Genomic DNA, 15,755 nt, shown 5'->3' with positions numbered 1-15,755 from the left:
CTTCCGGTTTATTCACATTCTTTGTTACGGCTCGCCGAGACTAACAGCAGATCACTTCGCATGAGGCCAAGAGTGAGTCTCGGCATACAGACATCAGTCCATAAATCCACGTTCATGGTTAAATCCATTCATCCAAAATATCTGCTAATTTTTTTTACGTCATGAATGACGCAATTTTCGAAATGAGTTCACAGCCTTTTGTTATATGTAAGCCCGCGTTGATATGGCAACCAGGTAATATCTAGGTATGGCAACTAAACTACGAAAGGCGATGTTAGTGTCACGCACCTTGACGTGCTTGGGTAGATTGATGAGCGATGATTGATGTCTTCTCGAACATACGAGGGTTTCCGTTTAATCATCGTTAAGTTTAAGTTTGTTTGTTACCATCTAGCCCTTGACATCACTAATACAGACTTCTATGGTGCTGGTAGCAGAGTGAGACTCAGCAGGTGGAGTGGAGCAGTATATGATTGATGAGTGACATGGTGAGACTCCATGCAAGATGAAAATGAACTGGATGTGATCGAGTATTGAGCTTTGGGGAACCCGACTAGAAAGTGGAACAAGCCTAAATGTTAGACCGACGACGAACACGGTCTGGGTCCTATCAGTGAAATGGGAGCTGAACCATGCTTCTGCAGGTCCAGAAATTCCACAGAGAGCGTAAAATCATTAAAGGAGCAGAGAGTGGTCAATAGTTTCTAATGCAGCAGACAGATCCAGTAGAGTTAAGACAGAAACTTTATCACTGTCGAGTGCAGATAATATATCAGTGGTTACTTTAATGAGAGTGGTTTTGCTACTGTAAAAAAGTATGTACTCCGACTGATCTTGGGAGATAATATGGTTGGAAGCCCAGAGTTGTGTCAGAGCCTCTTTCTCCGTGATCTTAAGGAGAACAGAAGTCAAGCGTGGACTTCTTAAGGTGTGACCATACCAGGGCAGTTTTAAACAAAGATGGGAAAACGCCTGACGACAAAGTGACGTTTACAATATTTTTGTGAACGAAAGAAAAAGTGTGATGCAAAAGTGAGTTGCTGCTTCTACCAGGACGACGAGTGAAATGCGCCGACGCTGGTCAACTGTATCACAGGCAGCAAGCGATGGGAACAGTGCCACCGGCCCAGCTTCTTGTCGTCTGCTAGGGACAACCATCCGGTAATCGCCGCTGTCGTTCATTGCTTGGAGAATTTGTTGTGATGCAGCAGCAAGCGATGACGGATGCCAGCAGAGGGTCAAGAGCGGTGACAGTGGTACCCCACGATCGACTTACTCGCTGTCCTACGAATCATCAAGGGCGGGTAGCCGAGTGACACATTTTCCTCTGTCAACTGGCCACGTCACGTGAACATGAAAGGAAGATTTCAGAGAGCGGCGAACGTTTGTCAAAGTACGAAATCCTGTGTTTGAGCGTATGTACATATGTAAACAACACTTATTGTTAGTCACTGCCACTTAAAGATATGTGTATAACTGTTTGATTTTGTGTTCTTTCTTTTTAGTTGAATAATATTTATTGGAATTGTTTTCGTTACTATGTGTTGTCAGTTGTTGTGTTGCGAATGAAAGGAGTTATCTGTCCTGGAGCGTGCGGACGTGCGATGCGACTGAGTGGGTGTGTAAAGGGTGGAGGCAGGGTGTAAATGAACTAACAGTAGGAGGCATCCCTCTTTTCCCTCGGGCTAACAAAGCTGCGCTCCAATCCAGCTGTTAGAATCGTCATAGATACCATAAAAATAGTCTGTCAAATCATGATATTTCAGATTAAAGAACTTTTATTAGGTGAAAAGCAAACGCAATAAAGAAGTCTTTAACTGCTAAAATTAAGTGTAGTCCTGAGGAAAACAGACGTTGACAAACTCGACTACAGTAAAAGCAATAAAGGTTTCGGTTGTTAGAAGTGCGATCGTCCCATTATCATGTGTATGTGCAAAGATATGTACATGTTCTGTGCCTGTACGCATTACTGCACACAAATACAAATGCTTCCCATCAATTATTTGATTCCTATACACGTTCCTGCCTTCTTTCCCCAAGAGTATTTACCAAATACTTTCCTGACACTACTTTCTGTTTCGGTTAACATTCAGCAAGTACAGTTCGTTACAGGTCGTACGTCGACGTCCAGATATCTGACTCGTAATATAATTATACTGGTTCGGGTGAGAGTGAAAGACATAGAAGCCAAGGTTCCGCAGGTCACGGAGCAGTTCCAGACCTCGCGCCATTTCTATGATCGTCGTCTGGACATCGGAACAATGGTAGTGGATTTCAAAGAGCAGCTGATCGACATCCTTCAGCTCGTCTGACGCAATGATGTTCGGCAGGGCCTTAAACTCGTCATGCTCGATGTCCATTTTGAGGATATTGATCTAAAAAAAACAAAACAAAAACAAACACACAGTACGATTGAAAAAGAGAAAAAAAGTCTACTGATAAGTTCTTAATTAATATGAAGTGTGTGGTAAAGTGTCAAACATACTGAAAACATTGAATGGGGACAATTAGATAACAATGTGTGTGGAGGTGTACAATAACAACATCTATAAATAAAGTAAGAATACTTACTAATACTCAATAAGGATTATGTTCTACCGCGGGTTTTTGTATCCAATTGTTAAAGAACGTCAAATAAACAAATCTGTCCTAGAGTAAATAAGAAATGTCTGATATATTATCGTCTGCTAAACCTACATTCACTATCGTTTCCTCTTTGATTTTGTCGTTCTATTCTTAACATGTGCTTCCGCACTATTGGCGTTTATCAACAAAAATACAGGCCATCCTTAATCGAAAGTTATATTTTGGGGAAGATGGCGAAAATCAACGAACTCTGTAGTCTGTACTTAATGTAGAATGTTTGGATGGTTACACAAGATCACCGAATCAACAGATCGTACATGGTTTTGTGATAATTTCCTCTCCAACGACGATATCGGCAAAAAGAAAAATTAAGAAAAAAAAACCCCACAATTATAGTATAATCCACACACGCACATAACCTTTCGTTAAATAAAAAAATGTCTTCAAAATAGAATACTTTAGGGAGACATTTAAACACACGAACACAAATGCAAATCAACCAGTTTTTTTTTTCACAAAATGCACAATTTGAATAATAATTGTTTTTAACAAGTAATAATAAATACTCAACCAGCCTGGACAAAATAGGATTAAAAATTCCTTCTTTAGCCCACCTTAGTGTGGTGTAGCTGCTTCTTGATAGACGTCAGTGTTCTCATTGTCCAGGCTTTGTCGTTGACGAAGTCTCGGTTGCTTATCCCAAGATTATGGAAAAACACCCGGTCTGAGTGCTTGTGATCATTTTGTCCCATGCTTCAACAAAACGTATTGAAATACACTTTCAGGCAATAATTTAGGAAAAAATGTTTTTTTCTTTTACATTCTTTTGTTTTCTCCTAAGTAGCTCTGGTTATTTATCTGTCCGTTCTGTGTGTGTGTATGTGTGTGTGATGCTTAGTATGGTGGTGTGCTATTTAGAAATAAAGTTTCCAACACATTGTTCCTGACTTTCATTTGTCAGGCAAGTGAACATACAACTACGAGCTTGAAATAAAATATCTGAAAACACACCTCGGGTCGAAAGAGTGAACCTCGCACCGGTATTTATCGCTGACCGCATCGTCAAAACTGAAGTCGTGGTTGATCCTGGATAACAAAATCGTCTCAAAATTGTTTAAGCTTCGCACACTGTAGATCACAATGCACAGTATATCTTAAATCATGTTAAACAGTGCGCATATTTTCAGTTTAGCATGTTCTTTATACATTTTTGCCTTCTGATTTGGAACAGTTTAGTATACGGACCATGTTATCAATCTCACACTAGAACAAAATGGACTTAACGAACTGTGGGATACAGATAATGTTTGCCAGTGTGTACTAGACATGTTAGAGTGTGAGAATTTCAAAGAAACAGTACAGCATGAATGCATACTCGGTACTTTATAATGCTACTATAGGACTACATGATAATATAGAGCCTACTACTGTATTACACCTCATACGTGAAATTTTATTATGCTACTATTAAACTGTATACTTGATAAAATACCTCTTTATTATCTATTTCTGTAAATGAGAGAGAGAGAGAGACATATTTTCCTTTGTTGAGAGCACATGACTTAAACAAATTAAGCAAAGAAATAAACAATTAGTCGCATCAGACACACCCACACAGTTACTACACTCAACCCACTACGACCTCCTAGCAATAATTATCACAGGTGTGCGCACGGTACATGTCCTGTTCATGAGTGATTTTGCACCTGGTATAAAGGAACTGGCCAAAGCACTCTTCTTGGTGACCAGTTGTTTCCATCTACGACCAGATGGTAGCATTTGAAACTAGTGATGCAGTGGGTTAGAGGGATCTGTGATAATACCGACAGCTTTTAACCTCTTGCAAGGCAAATGATCTTGCTGGCAATCTTGACCACCTTCATCAAGCAAGCCTTATCTTTGATTGATAGAACACTGAAGCACACTGACAGGTTAAATCAGAGAGTGCTTTCGATCAGGCTGCGGTACACTGCTTCAAATACAGGGTCACGGACACCGAAATTCCTTATTTTTCTAAGCAGGTACAGGTGGTGTGGTGCTTTCCTGGAAATGATGTGAGTGTTTTCGTGGAAGAAAAGTTTGTTGTCAAGGACTATGCCAAGGTACTTCAAACTTGACTCTTTTTTCTACCTTCTCATTGCCAATAACCAAGAATGTATAGACAGTTTTGTGTTTCGTCCTACCTGGCACCAGTTCTTTAGTCTTAGAGACATTGAGCACAAGAAGAGCTTACGTCAAACCCTGAATGTAGTTTCCATATTTGAAGAAAATAGCTTGCTAGTGTTGTATTGCGATTGAGCCGAGCGTCCAACGCCATGTCATCTGCAAACTTCTTCTTCAGAGCTTAATTGGAAAGATCTGTCCGGACTTCAATGGTGTAGACAAAAAAGTACTGGGGATAAAACAAACCCTTATGGTGCTTCTGTAATGATGGTCGCTGTTCGAGAGTGTGCCCCCAAGCCCGTTTCGGACAAATTCCCTCATCCAGAGCACTAGTGATATGTTGACGTTTAATGCTAGGAGACGTACTAGCAAGTTGGGTTGAATGGTCTTGAATGCAGATGATGTTCATGGACAGGATACGTATTTTTATCATTACTTTGACTAACAATTTAATGATAATTATTTTTTACGGAGAAAAACATTCAGAAGTCCAGGATACTTCCTTCACAATTCCCCTTAACAAAGTTAGAAACCTACACATACAGACGAATATTTTGGAAAGGTGACGCTTAACTGTAACAAAGAAACGAACACAAGTCTTCTTATATACTTTCACTCAGTACATATGCTGAGTCCATAGAATGCCCGATGTGTTTCTAACTTGTGATCGAAAGAAGTGCTTGCACAAACAGACACGATGTTGACTCTCACCCAAACGAATACACCAAACATGGTGATTGGGGACGGTGCTCTATGTCGTCACAGACATCCCAACCGCCGCGGTCAGGGTTACCCAGACGAATCCTGTTGGTGCATAACACGTCTACGTTTCCCACGTAGCTGGTATGGGAAATAAGACAAAAATCATTGAATTATACTCTGTTAGACTCTGTCCACGTTTTGTTTATTAGGAACGTAAACAGTAGAAATATTATTGGCTTTGCAAACAAAATAAAATTCTTTACCTAGATGTTCACCTGAAAAACCTTAACTGTCCCACACTGTCGACTATGTGAACACGCTTCACCAATCCTGGTATCATTTCCAAGTAAAATGAGTTATTGGAATAAAAACATTTCACATGTAGCATACCCTTCATTCTTATTCCTGCGACGCCCAGTAGTACTGGTCGCAAAGAGGGGACTTTTCTCTAATGTTCTCTTTCTAGCTACACAAGATATTTTACACGCATATTAAATGACTTGGATAGGAGCTTCTGAGTGTAATATCAATGAAATACTTGAGTTTTTTCCGATTTTTTCCCCTCTGTAGCGGTAAAATGTATTCTATAATTATAGAATGAAATGTATAGCTAGTGAATGCAATCTATACTTATAGAATTGGATGGTATAAATATAGAATGCCTTACCTTATATAGTAATAAAGTGCATTGTGTAGCTATAAAGAAAAAAAAATTAAAGAACATTTCCCTCTTGGTGTCCGATACAACTGCGTTGGGAAAGCATTCAGTTCTTTTCCAGATATATACTACAAACAATACCATGCACAGTTCAAACTCATGACGTCACGTTTGTCTCAGTTGTGTCTGTTAAGATACAGTCCATACTATTCCATTGTCTATAGTCTCAACAAAGTAAACATATTTATTTACAATCCTGATATCTATTGCTAGTTTCTTTGTGTGCAGGGTGTAATCTGTCTAAGCTTTATAATGAAGTCCGGAATTCTGAATGCAGGTTTCTAGAGGTTCAAGCTGAAAATTAATTTAAAGTCAGTGGTCTGACAACTCACGTGTAGTACAGTTCCTCCAATTCAGCATTTGTCATGTTACTAATGGTCTCCTTGGTAGGAAGAGAAGGAGGTGCAGATACCTATAGGCAACAGAAAAGAATGGGAGGCTCGCATCATCTCAAAAAGATCAGCGACGATTTGAATCACAGGCTGTCACACGACACTACCTAACTTCGTAAGTCAGTGACAGCTTCAGACTCAATCAGTCACATGACTGACTAGAGCATCTAGTGCCTGGATGTGATTGAAGATAGCAAGGACCCTCAACACACTAAATATCACTCTTCCAAAAAGAAAAGCGATCAGAAAGACAACGAAAAGACACTAGAGAGAAGGTGATTGATGTTGATGAAGATTGATGGATGTTGATGACGACGACTATGAGCAACGATAGAATAATATAACACACAAAACATAAACTCCTATAAACACACAGAGAAGATATAGAGATACTAAGTTAATCATGTAACCAGAAGAAGCTTAAGAAGTGAGAGAATAGGTCTGTAGACCAACACACTGTTCTCATAGTAGAGATGTGTCTTAGTGCACATTTAGATGTTTCACATGTGGCTAATGGGTTGATGTGAATAGGGATTCTGTCTCGTCAGATAAGAAAGAATAAACAAACTAGATACCTTTGGGATGACGTGCTTGTGCACATACAGAAACCAGGAAATGAAGAATGCGACAGTGCACACCAATATAAAGAAGGTCTTTTTAACTGACATTCTCACGTGCATGGTCCTGAAATAAAGAATAAACACCAGTGCGATCATATTTGACAACTACTTGATGACACAGTCGCGAGCTCGCCTCATTCTCCCTCTCTCCCTCATACACACACATCTGCACACTCTTTCTCTCACCCGAGAATAACGAGTTTTCTGATAAATCTTGATCATATTCCCATTACTAACTACGCACAAAACCTTTTTTTAAAATTAATGAACACTTTATTGTTATCTACCTTACATGAAACCTATTTTTATTATTTGGAAAGGTTTTAATTTTTGCTTAACTATTTCCTGACCTGAAAAAGATGCAAAATGTTATGAATTGACATAGATTTTGAAGTGTGTGAAAATATTTCCTTTAGCCTGATAAACTAGGCATGAAACGCGACTTTCACAGACGTTTTGCTAAATACTTTAGTTGATAGCAGACTAAGACCAAAGGAAACAGTTCTCGAGTAAAGCGTGCCCTAGAAGGTCAGGGTACTAAGGGAGAGGCTACATGATGGAAGGAAAAATAATCGTGAGCGTGAAAAGTCAGTCGTCTGTGGGCTTAGGTTGAGTTTGGAGTAAATAAGCCAAACAAATTATGTTACTTCTGTAGATAAAGCCACGCCTAATGTTTACTTGTCACGTTTATTTATTTTTTTTAATTAAAGTTTATGATAGGTCTAAAAATGGCGAAGTAGATTCTTTCAACATTAAGCATTCATTGATGTTTTATTGCGAGTTCTGTCCCTTCGCCTGAGGGGCTCGGCTTTCCTTGATTTTGTTTGTGTTTTGTGATCATGATTCAATTTGGTTAAAAGTATTGGACTTTCATGTTTACGTGTGCTTGTGTTGAGTTTTCTTCCTCTTCTGGTTTGCAGCAGGACTGTATATAATGCTTTACCTGTGACCCCTGCGCATGCGCCCTGTGTGCAGCACGATCTCATCCCAAACACTATTTCGGATCGCCACACGAAACGCAGCGAGTCCTCGCATTGTTCTTCCTTCTACATCTTTGTTACTATTTTGTGATCTTGTTTAACGCAACGAGATATTGCGTTCTTATAAATTACCATTTCGTGATTTTCTCGTGTTGCTTTGTATTTATATATCTATATATACACAGAAATTTTAAGTATTGGAATTTCATATTTGACGGAGATCCAAACTACTTGTATCTTTACTCCTAACTGTGTGTTAAATGTTGAGTATGTATGCCTGCCCTTGTGAGCGAAGAAAAATTTCTGTCCTGGGTATCCTCGACAGACAATTAAGTTTGTTTTGATTTGATTTTGATTTGATTTGATTTCTGTCTGTTTCTGTTGATATGTCGGTATTTTTGTTTGCTATATTACTGTGTGCAATGAATATTTGTATGCACACTGTGGATGGACAGAAACTCCATAGTTTAAATTGTTAGCCTGTTTATTAATAATCGCAGCTCGACTGTAGTGGAAGAAGTTTCAATGCGGACAAATTTATAAAAAACATTTATAGTGTAATGGAAGAAACTACAGGACTGCTTACTCGTGGTTGCATACTGTGACAAAAATTTGCATTTTCCCACATTTATACCGAATACAATAGTTTAAAAAAAGGAAACTTACAGAATCTGTCCTTAGAACGCCATAGTCCTGCAGGAAGGAACTGTAAGTTCTGAGTCTTTTCCTTCAGTGAGAAAATTGCTTGTTTAACGCTGATAGAAAAAATCCTAGCAGAGCTGGAGCATGAAACTGTTGAACAGATGGACTTCCCTGTCGGTTATTTTCTGATTAGACTGTAAAATTCTATCCAATAGGCACTGAGCACTTTGCCACAGCCGAAACGTTGCTTTCAGCAGCAGAAGATAGACGATGCTAAAGTATGTAGACAAGAAAAAAGTCTATAGGATATCCGCCGTTCGTAGAAATGACGAGTAGAACAGAGTTTTCCTCCATATTAAATAAACAAGATGATTACATCTGATCACAAAGCGTGGCAAATGTTTTCCTGTGTTTGTTAAATCCATTCATCCAAAATATCTGCTAATTTTTTTTTTACGTCATGAATGACGCAATTTACGAAATGAGTTCACATGCTTTTGTTACAGCAAAGCACCCGTTGGTATGGCAACCAGATAATATCTAGGTATGGCCACTAAACTACGAAAGGCGATGTTAGTGTCACGCACCTTGACGTGCTTGGGTAGATTGATGAGCGATGATTTACCCCTCCCAGAGATATATAAGGGCAGAGCTGAGACGAAACGAGAGAAGAGTCGTCGGCGGATGAGAGAGGGAGCACAGGAACGCGACAAGAAAGTGGAGCAAGGCTAAATGTTAGACCGACGACGAACACGGTCTGGGTCCTATCAGTGAGATAGGAGTTGAACCACTCTACTGCAGGTCCAGAAATTCCGCCGACGCTGGTCAACTGTATCACAGGCAGCAAGCGATGGGAACAGTGCAACCGGCCCAGCTTCTTGTCGTCTGCTAGGGATAACAATCCGGTTATCGCCGCTGTCGTTCATTGCTTGGACCATTTGATATGAGGCAGCAGCAAGCGATGACGGATGCCAGCAGAGGGTCAAGAGCGGTGACAGTGGTACCCCACGATCGACTTGCTCGCTGTCCTTCTACGAATCATCAAGGGCGGGTAGCCGAGTGGAACTTATTCCTCTGTCAACTGGCCACGTCACGTGAACATGAAAGAAAGATTTCAGAGAGCGGCGAACGTTTGTCAAAGTACGAAATCCTGTGTCTGAGCGTATGTACATATGTAAACAACACTTATTGTTAGTGAAAGCCACTTAAAGATATGTGTATAACTGTTTGATATTGTGTTCTATCTTTTTAGTTGAATAATATTTATTTGAATTGTTTTCGTTACTGTGTTGTCAGTTGTTGTGTTGCACACACGAATGAAAGGAGTTATCTGTACTGGAGCGTGCGGACGTGCGATGCGACTGAGTGGGTGTGTAAAGGGTGGAGGCAGGGTGTAAACGAGCAAACAGTAGGAGGCTTCCCTCTTTTCCCTCGAGATAACAAAACTGCGCTCCACTCCAGCTGTTAGAATCGTCATAGATACCATAAAAATAGTCTGTCAAACCATGATATTTCAGATTAAGCAACTTTATTACATGAAAATCAAAAGCAATAAAGAAGTCTTTAACTGCTAAAATTAAGTGTAGTCCTGAGAAAAACAGACGTTGACAAACTCGACTACAGTAAAAGCAATAGTGGTTTCGGTTGTTAGAAGTGCGATCGTCCCATTATCATGTGTATGTGCAAAGATATGTACATGTTCTGTGCCTGTACGCATTACTGCACACAAATACAAATGCTTCCCATCAATTATTTGATTCCTATACGCTTTCCTGCCTACTTTCCCCAAGAGTATTTACCAAATACTTTCCTGACACTACTTTCTGTTTTGATTAACATTCAGCATGTGCAGTTCGTTACAGGTCGTACGTCGAAGTCCAGATATCTTACTCGTAATATAATTATACTGGTTCGGGTGAGAGTAAAAGACATAGAAGCCAAGGTTCCGCAGGTCACGCAGCAGTTCCAGACCTCGCGCCATTAAGTCTATGATCGTCGCCTGGTCATTGTGAGAATTGTAGTGGATTTCAAAGAGCAGCTGATCGACATCCTTCAGCTCGTCTGACGCGATGATGTTCGGCAGGGCCTTAAACTCGTCTAGCTCGATGTCCATTTTGAGGATATTGATCTGAAAAGAACAGTACGATCGAAAAAGAGAAAATAAGTCTATTGATGAGTTCTTAATTAATATGAAGTGTGTGGTAAAGTGTCAAACATACTGAAAACATTGAATGGGGACAGTTAGATAACAATGTGTGTGGAGGTGTACAATAAAAAAATCTGTAAATAAAGTAAGAATACTTACTAATACTCAATAATGATTATGTTCTACCGTGGGTTTTTGTAGCCAATTGTTGAAGAACGTCAAATAAACAAATCTGTCCTAGAGTAAATAAGAAATATCTGATATAATATCGTCTGCTAAACCTACATTCACTATCGTTTCCTCTTTGATTTTGTCGTTCTATTCTTCACATGTGCGTCCGCATTAGTGGCGTTTATAAACAAAAATACAGGCCATCCTTAATCGAAAGTTATATTTTGGGGAAGATGGTGAAAATCAACCAACTCTGTGGTCTGTACTTAATGTAGAATGTTTGGATGGTTACACAAGATCGCCGAATCAAAAGATCGCACTTGATTTTGTGATAATTTCCTCTCCAACGACGATATCGGCAAAAAGAAAAATGAAGAGAACAAAAAACCCCACAATTATAGTATATTCCACACACGCACATAACCTTCTTTAAATAATAATTAAAAAAAATGTCTTCAAAATAGAATACTTTAGGGAGACATTTAAACACACAAACACAAATGCAAACCAACCAATTTTGTTTTTGGGGTTTTTGTTTGTTTGTTTTTTTTTTACAAAATGGACAATTTGAATAATAATTGTTTTTAACAAGTAATAATAAATACTCAACCGGCCTGGACAAAATAGGATTAAAAATTCCTTCTTTAGCCCACCTTAGTGTGGTTTAGCTGCTTCTTGATAGACGTCAGTGTTCTCATTGTCCAGGCTTTGTCGTTGACGAAGTCTTGGTCGCTTATCCCAAGATTATGGAAAAACACCCGGTCTGAGTGCTTGTGATCATTTTGTCCCATGCTTCAACAAAACGTATTGAAATACTCTTTCAGGCAATAATTCAGCAAAAATGTATCTTTCTTTTACATACTTTTGTTTTCTCCTAAGTAGCTCTGCTTATTTATCTGTCCGTTCTCTGTGTGTGTGTGATCCTTAGTATGGTGGTGTGCTATTTAGAAATAAAGTTTCCAACACATTGTTCCTGGCTTTCATTTGTCAGGCAAGAGAACATACAACTACGAGCTTGAAACAGAATATCTGAAAACACACCTCGGGTCGAAGGAGTGAACCTCGCACCCGTATTTATCGCTGACCGCATCGTCAAAACTGAAGTCGTGGTTGATCCTGGATAACAAAATCGTCTAATAATTTGACAAACTTTGCACATTGTAGATCACAAAAAACAGTATAATTTAAATCATGTTAAACAGTGCGCATGTTTTCATTTGAGCATGTTTATACATTTTTGCCTTCTGATTTGGAACAGTTTAGTATAGGGACCATGTTATCAATCTCACACTAGAACAAAATGGACTTTACGAACCTCATTTTCCAACTTTTTTTTTTTTTGAAGTCTTCCATACTAAAGCATATCAACACTGTGGGATACAGATAATGTTTGCCAGTGTGTACTAGACATGTTAGAGTTTGAGAATTGAAAGAAACAGTACAGCATGAATGCATACTCGATACTTTATAATGCTACTATAGGACTACATGATAATATAAAGCCTACTACTGTATTACACCTCATACGTGAAATTTTATTATGCTACTATTAAACTGTAGACTTGATACAATACCTCTTTATTATCTATTTCTGTAAATGAGAGAGAGAGAGAGATATTTTCCTTTGTTGAGAGCTCATGAGTTAAACAAATTAAGCAAAGAAATAAACAATTAGTCGCATCAGACACACCCACACACAATTACTACACTCAACCCCCTACCACCTCCTAGCAATAAATATCACAGGTGTGCGCACGGTACATGTCCTGTTCATGAGTGATTTTGCACCTGGTATAAAGGAACTGGCCAAAGCACTCTTCTTGGTGACCAGTTGTTTCCATCTACGACCAGATGGTAGCATTCGAAACTGGTGATGGAGTGGGTTAGAGGGATCTGTGATAATACCGACAGCTTTTAACCTCTGGACCTAATGTATAGGTCCTCTTGCAAGGCAAATGATCTTGCTGGCAATCTTGACCACCTTCATCAAGCAAGCCTTATCTTTGATTGATAGAACACTGAAGCACACTGACAGGTTAAATCAGAGAGTGCTTTCGATCAGGCTGCGGTACACTGCTTCAAATACAGGGTCACGGACACCGAAATATGTTGACGTTTAGTGCTAGGAGACGTATTAGCAAGTCTGGTTGAATGGTCTTGAATGCAGATGATGTTCATGGACAGGATACGGACTTTTATCATTACTTTGACCAGCTGTTTGTGGAAGGAATTGATGATTGGTACTTTTTAGGGAGAAAAACATTCAGAAGTCCAGGATACCGACATATATTTCCTTCACATTTCCTCTTAACAATATACAGACGAATATTTTGGAAAGGAGACGCTTAACTGTGACACAGACAAAAACACAAGTCTTTTTATATTCTTTCATTCAGTGCATATGACGAGCCCATGGAATGCCCGATGTGTTTCTAACTTGTGATCGAAAGAAGTGCTTGCACAAACAGACACGATGTTGACTCTCACCCGAACGAATACACCAAACATGGTGATTGGGGACGGTGCTCTATGTCGTCACAGACATCCCAACCGCCGTCGCCAGTGTTACCCAGACGAATCCTGTTGGTGCATAACACGTCTACGTTTACCACGTAGCTGGTATGGGAAATAAGACAAAAATCATTCAATTATACCCTGTTAGACTCTGTCCACGTTTTGTTTATTAGGAACGTAAACAGTAGTAATATTATTGGCTTTGCAAACAAAATGAAATTCTTTACCTATATGTTCACCTTAAAAACCTTAACTGTCCCACACTGTCGACTATGTGAACACGCTTCACCAATCCTGGTATCATTTCCAAGTAAAATGAGTAATTGGAAAAAAAAAACGTTTCTCATCTAGCATACCCTTCATTCTTATTCCTGCGACGCCCAGTAGTATGGGTCGCCAAGAGGGGACTTTTCTCTAATGTTCTCTTTCTAGCTATACAAGATATTTTACACGTATATTAAATGACTTGGATTGTAACTTCTGAGTGTAATATCAATGAAATACTCGAGTTTTTACCGATTTTTTCTCTCTCTAGCGGTAAAATGTATTCTATAATTATAGAATGAAATGTATAGCTAGAGAATGCAATCCATACTTATAGAATTGAATGGTATAAATATAGAATGCTCTACATTATATAATTATAAAGTGCATTGTATAGCTACAAAGAAAAAATTAAAGAACATTTTCTTCTTGGCGTCCGATACAACCGCGTTGGGAAAGCATTCAGTTCGTTTCGAGATATATACTACAAACAATACCGTGCACAGTTCAAACTCATGACATCACGTTTGTCTCAGTTGTGTCTGTATTAAGATATAGTCCATACTATTTCATTGTCTATAGCCTCAACAACGTAAACATATTTATTTACAATCCTGATATCTGTTGCTAGTTTCTTTGTGTGCAGGGTGCAATCTGTCTAAGCTTTATAATGAAGTCCGGAAATCTGAATGCAGGTTTCTAGAGGCTCAAGCTGAAAATTAATTTAAAGTCAGTGGTCTGACAACTCACGTGTAGTACAGTTCCTCCAATTCAGCGTCTTTCATGTTCCTAATGATCTCCTTGGTGGGAAGATAAGGACGTAAAGATGAACGGTACGTCAATACCTATAGGCAACAGAAATGTCTCGAAGGCTCGCATCATCTCATAAAGATCAGCGATCACAGGCTGTCACACGACACTACCTAACTTCGTAAGTCAGTGACAGCTTCAGACTCAATCAGTCACATGATTGACTAGAGCATCTAGTGCCTGGATGTGATTGAAGATAGCAAGGACCCTCAACACACTAAATATCTATCTTCCAAAAAGAAAAACGATCAGAAAGACAACGAAAAGACACTAGAAAGATCTCCCTTACATCGTCACGACTTACCTCTGTCATCGCAATTACAAAGTGATGATGATGATGATGATGATGATGGTGATTGATGTTGATGAAGATTGATGGATGTTGATGACGACGACTATGAGCAACGATCGAACAATATAACACACAAAACATAAACTCCTATAGACACACAGAGAAGATATAGAGATACTAAGTTAATCATGTAACCAGAAGAAGCTTAAGAAGTGAGAGAATAGGTCTGTAGACCAACACACTGTTGAACTGTTCTCATAGTAGAGATGTGTCTTAGTGCACATTTAGATGTTTTACATGTGGCTAAAGGGTTGATGTGAATAAGGATTGGCTTTCTTTCCTTTGCTGGCTACTGGCTGAAAGTCCGATTATTTTGTTGTTTTCTTGGTAACAGGAATATGCAAGTTTCAGTACGTGGTAAAGCAAAGATATCTCCGGATCTGTCTCGTCAGATAAGAAAGAATAAATAAACTAGATACCTTTGGGATGACGTGCTTGTGCATATACTGAAACCAGGAAATGAAGAATGCAACAGTGAACACCAATATAAAGAAGGTCTTTTTATCTGGCATTCTCACTTGCTTGGTCCTGAAATAAAGAATAAACAACAGTGTGATCGTATTTGACCACTACTTGATGACACAGTCGCGAGCTCGCCTTATTCTCCCTCTCTCCCTCATACACACACATCTGCACGCTCTTTCTCTCACCGGAGGACAACGAGTTCTCTTCAGTTTTCTGATAAATCTTGATCA

The 15,755-nt window shown here is 39.1% G+C and overlaps 2 protein-coding genes across 5 annotated transcripts in view; both read right to left on the bottom strand.

Annotated features, from left to right (window-relative positions):
• Window positions 1–1,760: 1,760 nt before the first annotated feature.
• On the bottom strand, window positions 1,761–9,254 carry LOC112573956 (methyltransferase-like protein 24). Its single transcript, XM_025254681.1, has 7 exons — window positions 8,828–9,254; window positions 7,137–7,245; window positions 6,502–6,581; window positions 5,461–5,589; window positions 3,598–3,672; window positions 3,201–3,339; window positions 1,761–2,375 (listed from the first exon to the last, which is right to left on the bottom strand). Exons 2-7 carry the CDS (start codon window positions 7,239–7,241, stop codon window positions 2,067–2,069), a joined length of 837 nt encoding a protein of 278 aa, XP_025110466.1. The 5' UTR covers window positions 7,242–7,245; window positions 8,828–9,254; the 3' UTR covers window positions 1,761–2,066.
• A 1,060-nt stretch (window positions 9,255–10,314) lies between these two features.
• LOC112573954 (methyltransferase-like protein 24) overlaps window positions 10,315–15,755 on the bottom strand; it is a 35,509-nt gene continuing 30,068 nt past the window's right edge. For 3 of the 4 annotated variants that reach the window (XM_025254678.1, XM_025254676.1, XM_025254675.1), the window contains 6 exons: window positions 15,480–15,588; window positions 14,649–14,743; window positions 13,608–13,736; window positions 12,162–12,236; window positions 11,774–11,912; window positions 10,315–10,931 (listed from right to left, as the gene is read on the bottom strand). In XM_025254678.1, the coding sequence (XP_025110463.1) occupies window positions 10,620–10,931; window positions 11,774–11,912; window positions 12,162–12,236; window positions 13,608–13,736; window positions 14,649–14,743; window positions 15,480–15,572 (843 nt within the window). In that variant the 5' untranslated portion in view covers window positions 15,573–15,588 and the 3' untranslated portion in view covers window positions 10,315–10,619. The remainder of the gene's footprint in view (window positions 10,932–11,773; window positions 11,913–12,161; window positions 12,237–13,607; window positions 13,737–14,648; window positions 14,744–15,479; window positions 15,589–15,755) is intronic. The other variant, XM_025254674.1, reaches the window with a different exon arrangement.

This window comes from Pomacea canaliculata, linkage group LG10 (assembly GCF_003073045.1).
Source record: "Pomacea canaliculata isolate SZHN2017 linkage group LG10, ASM307304v1, whole genome shotgun sequence".
NCBI lineage: Eukaryota > Metazoa > Mollusca > Gastropoda > Architaenioglossa > Ampullariidae > Pomacea > Pomacea canaliculata.
Note: the sequence above shows the minus strand (reverse complement) of the source record. Positions and strands in the feature narration are given on the sequence as shown.

Excerpts from the sequence above, each read along its gene's own strand:
- LOC112573956 (XM_025254681.1), bottom strand. The coding sequence starts at position 7,241 with ATGCACGTGAGAATGTCAGTTAAAAAGACCTTCTTTATATTGGTGTGC. Across the intron at positions 3,340-3,597 it reads GTTCACTCTTTCGACCCGAG|CATGGGACAAAATGATCACA; the intron begins GTGTGTTTTCAG and ends GTTTTGTTGAAG. Across the intron at positions 2,376-3,200 it reads AGCAGCTACACCACACTAAG|ATCAATATCCTCAAAATGGA; the intron begins GTGGGCTAAAGA and ends TGTTTTTTTTAG.